General features: G+C 30.4%; 1 protein-coding gene across 1 annotated transcript; it reads right to left on the bottom strand.

Annotated features, from left to right (window-relative positions):
* Positions 1–8,442: 8,442 nt before the first annotated feature.
* LOC111994627 (serine/threonine-protein kinase ZRK1-like) lies at positions 8,443–10,430 on the bottom strand. The gene is made up of 2 exons (XM_024026519.2): positions 9,220–10,430; positions 8,443–8,911 (listed from the first exon to the last, which is right to left on the bottom strand). Exons 1-2 carry the CDS (start codon positions 10,242–10,244, stop codon positions 8,755–8,757), a joined length of 1,182 nt encoding a protein of 393 aa, XP_023882287.1. The 5' UTR covers positions 10,245–10,430; the 3' UTR covers positions 8,443–8,754.
* Between the last annotated feature and the right edge of the window lie 993 nt (positions 10,431–11,423).

An 11,423-nucleotide genomic window follows, 5' to 3' on the forward strand; every position in this document is an offset into this window, starting at 1 on the left:
CAAGAAAATAACTTCTGTATTGTTTCTGTTTTGCAGAGAAATAAAAAAAGAGAAAGTGGAAGATCAAATAGAAGTGTTTACTTTTAAGCTATTGTATACAAGTTAATTCAGTTTAAAGTTTTATTTCGGATAGATTGACTTAGTTTATTGTACACGTTTTCGGTGTAGCATTATTTTTTTGACAAATGTGTTCATGAGCTAATTTTCTTTCATAAAAATATTTCCATTCATGTGTAGAGAAATGCTAAAATAACAGTTACAAAAGTTTTTCATCTTAATAACAAAACAAACAAAGTAATAATTTCTACCTTGCTTAAAAAATTTCAACTTATCAATAAACTACTTATGGCTAAACAGCTTATCACTAAACCCCTTACCCCTAAAGTCATAGCTAAAGACAAAAACCGTCTTCATCATCCTATCTGGGCTTAACTTTTCGACCACAGAAAATTCCAAGAGTAGATCGTACACCTTCTTAAAATCGATGTTATCATCAAAGAGAAAACGTAAATGGTATTATAAAATCAATGTTATCATCAAAGAGAAAACGTAAATAGTATTATATGATATATATATTTAGTATTCTAGAGATGGCAAATACAAATTAAATCTTCAAGCATTTTGCACTGTACTATAAGAATAAACTCTGACATAGCAAAGGCAGCAAATGAATTACACAAAGATATTAAAGCAAAGCAGGTCACATGTAATATCAAAGAGAAACGAGATAAAATCGCACATCATGTGAAACGTCCTTCGTCAAATGCCATTTCACAATTCTGAGAGCTCCTTTGAAATTTCCTCAATTCCTCGCAAACACGGAGCTTCTTTGAGTCTAGATAACCTTTGAAATTTCCTCAATTCCTTGCAAACACGAATCTTCTTTCAGTCTAGATAACCGTTAACAGTGATTTTCATTGACTTTACTGAAATTCCAAAACTAAATTATCTAAGACGCATAAATAAATCAATAAAACTAAATAGAAAATCCTAAGATAAATAAAAAATAAAAATAAAAAAGAATAAGAATTTGATCACAATTGGAATACTAAACCCAGCAGTATTAGGAGACCAGCAGACACATAGTGCAATTTTGATAAATACTAAGACAAATAAATAAATAAGAATTTGATCACAATTGGAATACTATAATCCGCATCAAATACATCAAAACAAAAAAAAAAACTGCTATGTATTCTTCAAACGAGATCTCTCATTCTGTTTATCCAAAAAAAAAAAAAAAAAAATCTCTCAAAACGTTTCTCTCTCTCTCTCAAAAAAAAAACTGCTATGTATTCTTCAAACGAGATCTCTCATTCTGTTTATCCAAAAAAAAAAAAAAAAAAATCTCTCAAAACGTTTCTCTCTCTCTCTCTCAAAAGAAAAAGACGATTCACAGTTGTCTCTAAATTACAACAGAAGATTACTCACATGGAAGAAATCACCACCACTACTAACCTACAGGCAAGTATTTTTTTCACTTTACAGTTCACATTGACTTGATACAAATTGTTAGTTTGGTTGTGTATATTATAGTTGTTTATTTATTTATATTTGGTTAAATAGTTGAACAATGCTGAAATAACAAGAGTTGCAAGATTAAAACGAAGATCTATTATGAATTTACGACGATCAAGATCTGTAGATTCAACCAACAAAAGACAAAGAATCACTATTCAAGAATCATCGACTATTCTTGCAACACACCATACCAGCAATGAACAATTGAAGGTAACCAATATTGTTATACACTAATTTTTTGATTTCAAGTAAGACCTATCCACGTAGATTATGAATATTCCAATGAACAAGACTACTAAGGAAGTCTTTTTCTTATTTTTTAAATAGTTGAACAATGTTGAAATAACAAGAATTGCAAGATTAAGATGAAGATCAATTATGAATTTACGACGATCAGGATATATACATTCAGCCAACAAGACACAAAGAATCACTATTCAAGAATCATCAGCTATTCTTGCAACAAACCATATAAGCAATGAACAATTGAAGGTAACCAATATGGTCATACATTAATTTTAAATTTATTTCATAAACATCCTATCCACTTAGATTATGAATATTTCAATAAACCAGGATTCTAAGAAAGTCTTTTTCTTCCTTTTTTTTTTTTTTCTCCTCTAAAATTATTGAATAAGAAAGTCTTTGTTTGCAACACATAAACTTTTTACTTTGCTTTAAATAGTTAAACAACGTTGAAATGACAAGATGTTCAAGATTAAGACGAAGATCCATTATGGATGAACGGCGACAAAAAGCTACAAATTTAGCCACCAAAAACCATATGAAGGTAATGAATATGGTCATACATTTATTTCATAATAATTTTTATTTTCATATGAAGTTAATCATGTGTTTTTTATTTAACTATTATTTATCTTTGCAAAATTTAATTTAATAAAAGTTGGATTTAGACGCCGTAGTTGCGCCACATGACTTCACCAAATTGCAGAAATTTTAATAAATTTTTAGATTTTAAGAATAGATATATACATATTTTTTGGATAAACATGACAAATCAAGTAATAAAAGAAAGTAGTATTTCATTTACAACTATAACAGTTGTGTCTATCTAAAATGTTATCAACAAAGCTAAAATCAATAGAATAAAATTACCTAAGGATATAATTTAAATAAAAAAGAGAGATAAAAAGAGCATAAAAGAAAAAAAAAAAGAACAAATTTTCATTTTTTTTCCTACTCACCAAATTGTGGAAATTTTAATAGATTTTTGAAAAACTAAAAAGTGTAAAAGAAAAAAAAAAAAAAAAAAAAGAACAAATTTGCATTTTTTTTCCTACTCACCAAATTGCGGAAATTTTAATAGATTTTTGAAAAATAAATATAATTTTTTTATGTTCTTATCTTTTTCTCATATAATTTCTAAGTTGATAAAAATTTTAATTTGAAATTACTTCTTTAGATAAAGTTTGATAGGCACAAAAACTCAATAATTTAATATCAACTTAACTTCTTCTCATCCGTTAAGAAAAAAATATATATTCTTAAGCTTCACACTTTCATAAATTGTATAGATATATATATTTTTTGTTCTTATCTTCTTAAATTGTAGGATTTTTTTAAATATTTTAAAAAAAATATATATTTTTTGTTCGTATCTTCTTCTCATATAATTTCTTTTTAAAAAAAAAAAAAATCAGCTTCACACTTTCATAAATTCTTACTACACTTAAAAAAATTGAAGAGTTTTGTTTACATTTTAAAAATTGCAATATTTTTGATAAAATAGAATTTTAGTTATTATTATCAACTTAAACTCTAATACTTAATCATTTTTTGGATGTACACAAAATCTTAATCAATCATTGAATGTTTATCAATTTTATTTAAATCATAATTTTGTACTTTAATTCATTAAAAAAAAAACGTCTGTCCTTATTAGTACTTTGTTTCTTTATACTAATATGAAATTCTATCCATATTTATCCAATAAAAAATGATTGAAGGAGAATTAGTTTAAGTATAAATCATCTAAATTCAAACTTTATCGGATTAAGAAGTTACCTCCTTATCAAAAGCAAAGATTTAAAATCTTATCTCATTCTAAAATACAATACAGGTATTATTTTGCTTAGCCGTGTTTGTCTCTTTACTTCTTCTTCTTCTTTTTCTTTTTCTTTTTTTTTGGGCCTGGCCGCATGTAAATAGTGTTACCTCTAACAATGTTGGTGCAGAAATGCTTTTCATGAGTACTTATTTTTGATGTTGGAGCTTTCATAATAGAAAAGTGCTACATTTCTCCTTTCTGCCCTACCCTACAACCTTGCAGGTAATTTTTTTTTTTCTTTCATCAAATTGAATAGATTTTGTGTATTTGTTGCCTTTTTATTATATATAATATGCTTTTTATCAACAAGTTTTATAAATAGACTGAAATTCTATATTTGATCACACTTTTTAATGTTTTTTTTAGAAGTCAATATAGCAAGCAATATATTTGTATTTCTCAAATTTCTTATTACATGATTATTTGTTATTGACATCAATATTTTATAATGGATTTAATTTGTTATGGATTTTGTTTGGTGTTTTGTTCCATGTAATCTATATTCTTTAATTAAAAGCAAAATTTGCTATCAAACATGAAATTGGATACAAGAGAATCCATCCGTCCAAATTTCTATGTAAGTCTATCTTTACTTAACTCCATTTTTTCTAAAGCTTTTTTTCATTAATGAATTGAGGTTTTGGCTTAATTTTGTTTTCAACCGTTTCAATTATTGAATTCATTATTTTTTATGATAAAAAAAATAATATATGTGTTCTTAAAGGCTAAAACACAATACAATTACAAATATTACTTTAAGTTAGGGTGTTATATTTATTTATTAGTACGTTAGAATGTTACATTAAGTTAGAGTATTATATTTTTATTTATTATTAATTTAGAATGTTACATATGGATACATATGCTGGTTTAAGAAATCAACACTAAAACAAATTATTTAAATATCAAAATAAGAAATAAAAATTAAATTTCTTTAAAGTGTACAAGTACAATTTATTTTTTAATCTTAAATTTTAAATTAATTATTTTTTCATTTTATTTGTTATTAAATTTAATTATATTATCAAAATATTTTTTATTAAGCCGTGCATCGCACATGCATAATATTAGTAAAGGAAAAAAAAAGCAAATGCTTTAATCGAATAGAAAAAATATTTAAAAAGTATAGTTTGATTTGGATTTAAAAAGTATTGTTATCTTTAAAAAGTGCAAAGACCACAAATAGTTTAGGTAATAATCAATTATTTTTCATAAAAATGAGTGTTTTGTAATAAAATTTGTTAATAATATAGCATTAATAATTTGATATTGGTTTCAAGCTAATCTCGAGGGTTTTAGATGCATAAATAGTTACTATATCTATATGGTTGTATATTGTTATAATTTAATCATTTTTTGAGATTAACAAAAGCAGTCATAAGTTATAATTAATATTTATCAAATTACTTAAAACCATTACATGAGAATTATAGTGGAATTTCTACTAGAGACGATGCACACGAGAGACGATGCTGAAGGACGAAGATTGAAGAATCCATTTGACACAATAACAGAAGGACTTGGAAAAAAAAAAAAAGACTTGGAAAATACTGGTTTGCACAGAATTTCATGATGGCAAAACTTGATGGGACTTTCAGAGGCACAGATTTGAAAGGCGTTGAAAGGTCTTGGTTAGAGCATGCCTTTGTTTTTTTAAAGTGATATACTTTTCTGATAGGACGAGAATGAAACCAGTGGGAAAAAGATTCTGCCAATTCTACCAGTTTGTTGTTTTGTTGATTCTACTGTGGATTTATTCCCTTTTTGGTCCACCATTAATAATTGTCAGATGATGAAACATAAAAAATAAAAATCCATTCTTTCACCCATTTTCTTTTGTTGGAACACAAATACTTTGTGTGTGTTTCAATGCTATGCTTCTTGAACTTTTAACAGGTTTCTTTTGAAGAATGATGGGCTCTTTCTTGGAAGTTCATTGGCCATGAATTGTGTCAGAGCCGTCAGATGTTTGATGACACAATCCATAGGCCCAGGTCACGCTATTGTGAGTTGTGACAATTATTGTGATGGTGGGATGAGTCATTTGAGTAAGTTTTACGGTGCTTAATATCTATCCCAGCATGGATTGACACCCAAGGCTACTGGATTAGAGCCTCTTGGACATCAAATGAGTTAGTGTGATCCAGAGCTTTGACTTAGATGTTTATTGTTACTTACATCCAAAATTTGAGCAGGCCCATGCGACTATATATCTCCAAGAAAATTCTGTATTTAATTCTAATTCATATTGGTGTTTATCCATCTGAATTCTTGTAGTTAAAAAGACACTGGAGTAGCAACACTAGAGCAGGATAAGACACATCTATGTTAGGATATTGTCAATTTTCTGTTTCATTCTATTCGGGACATCAATATGTATTTTCTTTAAGAGGTGTACAATATATATTTCATTCAGAGCTGTGTACGAGGATGATTGAAATCATTTTTTCAAGAGAAGTTGAATGAATTAATGCCAATGTACCAGTTATTATTGTCTATGGTAATGTCATGAGGAAATAAGTTTGCCAGACAAATTTGAGTGGTTAGTTCATTTTACTGTGAACAAGACTCTTAGAGCATCATTGTAGAAGGATATTAACAATGAATACTACTTATCTTCCTTAGCTTTGCCTTCTAATCTCTAATCTCTTAAATTTTGAGTCATTGTGAACAGGAAGACTTGAAATCAACCTGTTGGCATGCCTGAAACATTTGCATATGCGATGATGTGAATATGTTTATTATTAATTGGTCCCACTCTCCTATTATTCATCAAATGCAAATCATCTTTAATGGACAAGACAAAGGACACAATGCTTTGCATGGCTAAATGAACATACCAACCAAAATTTCCGTTGTTATTAAGCAACAGGCGAAAGCAAGTTGAATTTTTCAACATTGAGAATATTGTTATAACCACACACATACAATAATTCAAAAATAAAACTCGTTATTGTGGCTCTTAATGTCCACCCTTGATTCTCCATCATCCAGTGGCCTAGTGTCCACAACAACTAAACTCTTTGTGTGTGTGTGTGTTCATGAAATTGTTTGTGACTGTCCTCTGTGATAGTGGGATGAGACATCTGTGTATGTATTGCAATGCCAAATATCTGTCTCAGCTAGCGTAGATTGATACCCAAGGTTGGATTAGAGTTTTGGGCATCAAATGAGTTAGTGTGATCTAGAGTCTTGACTTGGCTGTTTCTCTCCACTTCTATCCAATGTTCAAGCAGCCCTATGCAGCTATATTTCTCCAGCAAAGTTCCCTTAGAAGGTGCCTTCTAAATTTAAGAGGATAGCAATGAACAAGAGCAGAAACACTAGAGAAGGACTAAGCACATCTTTGTTTGTTAGGATAATGACATTTTGGTTTCATATTTTTCAGGACAACAATATCTATCTCATTCAAAGGGAAGGTGTTGACTACAATTATTTTAGTTAGATGATCAATTGTAATAAGTTATTTAATGAATTTTTGACCCAAATTCACATGAATGATTAAAATTTAAGACTATTTTGTAAAGAGAACAAGGCTTGCCAAACTAAATTGAAAACTCAACTTCAGTATAAACACATTTTACATTGAAATTATGTTTTTGGAAACTTTGATTTCATAGTAAAATTTGAATTTTCAATGCTTAAGTAAGAGGCTATTCTAGTTGGAAAGGTACTTTGATGAACCAAATTAGAAATAATCAACCATGGAACAAGTGTCTCAATCTGCCCCAAATCTTTGGTAACATCTATCATTGTTAGCATTTTCTCTATATCTTCCTCAGTACATGTCAAGGCAAGGAACAATACAACTTGACTTGGACTTGGCAATGGTGTTTTAGTTGAGATCCTAACGTGGATTAGTATGATTGACTGAGGAGGGTGGTAGTGTTTGAATGCTTCGATGAGTTTGGTTCAAAAGCTGCATAAAGTTGTGGTCATTTTGGGTTGTGAATTTCAGTACATGGATCAAATTTTTTGCCCTGCTACCATATTTGATGCAGTACAAGATTTGTAAACTTGTCTAGGGATTTATAGAGAAAGACCATAACAAACCTAGGGCTTCACCACTTAAGGCTGCTTGAAATCACCACCAAGTTAGAGAAAAATTTCAATTCAATATTATCTATTATCAAATTCACCATGCCAAAATGATTTGCTTTTTTTTTTTTTTGAGCCTTTTAAAGTAGGACCTCCAAAGCAAGAATCAAGAAGGAAAGAAACAAAACAGTCAATTACACATAATTCAGAAATAAAATCAGAATTCAAATCAAATAAAACCTATTATCAATCCTCCATCATCAAGGGGCCTAGTGTTTGCACCAACAACACTTGCTTTTTTGACAAACTGCATTGGTGCTATTGTGACTATCCTTTGTGATTGTGGGACAAGGCATCTGGATATGTTTTACAATGCCAAATATCTGTCTTAGCATAGATTGATACCTAAGGCAATTGGATTAGAGTTTTGGCACATCAAATGAGTTAGTGTGGGTGTGTGACCTAGAGTTTTGTCTTTGATGTTTCTCTCCACTACGGTACTAAGTTCAAACAGCCCTATGCAACTATATTTCTCCAGCAGAGTTCCATCAGAAGGTGCCTTTTGAATTTAAGAGGATAACAATGAACTGAGGCAGTAAAAGTAGAGAATGATTAAGCACATCTCTGTTAGGATAATGACATTTTTGTTTCATACTTTTTAGGACAACAATATTTATCTCATTCAAAGGGAAGGTGTTAACTGCAATTATACCAATTAGAAGATCAATTGTGGAGCAATAAGTTATTTAATGAATTTTTTACCCAAATTCACATGAATGATTAAAATTTAAGACTATTTTGCAAAAAGAAAAAGGTTTGCCAAACTAAATTGAGAAATCACATATATTTTGGAAAATGAAAATTTACAAACCAACTAAACAATACAAAAGTCTTTTTTTCCCTCAACAAACCACTATACATAGTCAGTTATTAAGACCATGAACTACTTAGTTTGCATTCCTTTTATTCAAACAAAAGAGCAATAATCAAACTCCTTTGGCAATAACAACCTATCCTCCAGTTCTTATAGCATCAATACATACCTTAAGGGTCTGCCATAATGATAACTTCCCAATGACAGGTTAAAACTGCCATACAAGCTCTGTCATCATTCAGTTGCATCACAATTAAACTTCAAGAGGCCTTTCAGAGGCTTCGTTCACTGCTTGAATTTCATCACTAGAAGCATTCCTTTTCAATGATGCAGGAGCATGCGCTTCAAAACTCTCATGAAGGTTTAAATTCTGCAAATTTCCCAAAAGCACCTCACCCGTTTGTGTGAACCTGTGTGATTGCGAAATACCATTAGCTGATCTCATAGAGAATTCTCCTTTATTACTTAAGATGCATACCAGTTTATTAGGACTGCTCTTAATACCAATGGGGATTTCATAATGTCATTAAATGGCTCTCCATCAAATTAGCTTTTTAAACTTTTCTAAATTCCATCCATGGCCATTTGTTTGAAAATCAAGTAAATTTTGTTTGTTGTTGTGCCTAAAACATTTGGATATGCAATAATGTGAATCTGTTTATCTATAACATATGATTGGATGAAATCAAGTGAGTAAATAATTAGTGATGGAATGAACCTCTCAATCCGTCTGAGTTGTTTGGTGACATCAACCATAGTTGGCCTTGTTTGTGGATCTTCCTCTGTACATGTCAAGGCAAGGTCCACCACAGCTTGTAATTGATGCTCTAAACCATCTTCAGCCAAGATTGCAGGATCCACAATCTCGTTTATGCAACTACCTTGAGCACGGTTATGTATGTATGCTATGAAAGTAGAATCTTTACCAATTGTCAATCGGGATATTTTACGAGAATCGTCTCCAGTTAAAAGTTCTAGAAGAAACCGACCAAAATCATATACATCAGCTTTTTCAGTTGACTTGCCTGTTGCTCTAACCTCGGGGGCGCTGAACCTTGAATCCAAATGTGTGTCCACGTCAGCTTCACCTTCGGGGATTGATACAGAAAAATAAAAGTCGGACAATTTGGGAACATCATGTTCATCTAATAAGATACTGTGCATATTTATAGCCATGTGGATGACAGGTCTTGGGAAGGCAGTATGGAGATAAGAAAGAGCATGAGCAATCTGCCTTGCAATCTTTAACCTTCTCTCCCACACCATCGCCTGATGTTGTCGTTCAGTAACACGGGAGACATAAATTTGATCAGAAAGGAAACCATTGGCGGCAGATTCAAACACTAAAAAGGGGGATGGAGTGTGGAGACAACAGCCTATGGGCTTTAATACATTGTTGTGACCACTCATTTGTGCAGAAATCACTAAATCATTGATGGCTAAATCGGCCATACCATAATCAAAACGCTTAATGAGAACAATTCGTCCTTCAAGAGAACCCTTGTACCAATAGCCCCAATTACGTCCCAGAAGTTCAGAAGAAAAGTTGTTGGTTGCTAGGAGGAGCTGTTGAGGGGAGAAGGTACGGATGGGAATAGGCTTGGCATTGCAAGAGGCAATCAGCTTCTCAAGTAACACGCTTCCATTCTCATAAAACGCTCTTTCCTCTCTTTCCTTTCTTTCCTCTCTTTGCTTTCTTGTTTTATTAAAGAAATGATGTGACGTGAACCAATTCCACCGCATAATAGCTTGAATGTGGAACGTCCTTCCTTTCTCTCTTTTGTTTGTGCTCTGCTACGAGGGAGGGAGGGAGGCTCAGCTGAATGACAATGAGGGCATTTTTATTGTAAATTCATTTCATTTCAGGAGGGAGGTTTCATCGAAAGTAAAGTAATAGTAAAGCGGAGCTTTCCTCCTCATTAGCTTAGCTTTTTTCGGAACTTCAAAAGGAAAGTAGAGGTTTTGCTTTTCACATTAGCCGAACAAAGGCCCATGCCCCATACGGTGTGTTGACTTGAGTGGGCCCCACCACTTCACATTAGTCGTTGTCATCCACATTCCACGCATCTCTCTCCTTTTTTATTTTTTATTTCATAAAGTGCAAGTGCAGCTGAATTCCTCTATTTGCTTTTCTTTTCTTTTTTTTGGAATTTCAAAAGTAAAGTGTAGCTTTTGCTGGTTTTAGAAAAATTATTAAATACTCCAGTAGAATTATAAATACATATTTATTTATTTTATATGAATTATAAATTTTATTTTAAATTTAATTAGTCGAACTTATAGTTATGTGAGATGAGAAAGTATGTATTTATAGTACTTTAAAAGTATCTACTAATTACCTTCTTTTTGGTAGCTTTTATGTTTGGATTTACAATTTTAACTAAATAAATATGAACAAAATTTAACAACAAAATTGGTTATAGACTTATACTATAACTTTACTCAATCTTTTTTATTAAATATGAATTTTGACAAATTCACAATTGAATTACATTTTCTTCTTATATACTCCATGCTTGCAAATTTTCTAAAAAATTAAAGATCAATAGCTATGTCATTAGTAAATTGTTTAAATTACAACTTTTTGTAGTTTAAAATTATACATAAAATATAAACTTATAGATCATCTAGTAAATTGTTTAAATTACAACTTTTTGTAGTTTAAAATTATACATAAAATATAAACTTATAGATCATCTAGTAAATAATATCATATAAATACAAAATTTGACATGTTTATTAAGAACGTAAAGAACATGCAATTCAACGATTAGATTTTCAAATTTTGTAATAATATTTATTTTATTGTGTAAAATTGTAGACTAAAGCTAAAATCAGTTTTGTAGCTAAACTTTGTCCAATAAATATATATTAGATATGAACTCGATCTACTCTAAGAGCCAACATATTTATTTTCACCAA

The sequence above is a fragment of the Quercus suber genome, unplaced genomic scaffold (assembly GCF_002906115.3).
Source record: "Quercus suber isolate HL8 unplaced genomic scaffold, Cork oak 2.0 scaffold_74, whole genome shotgun sequence".
NCBI classification, from domain to species: Eukaryota; Viridiplantae; Streptophyta; class Magnoliopsida; order Fagales; family Fagaceae; genus Quercus; species Quercus suber.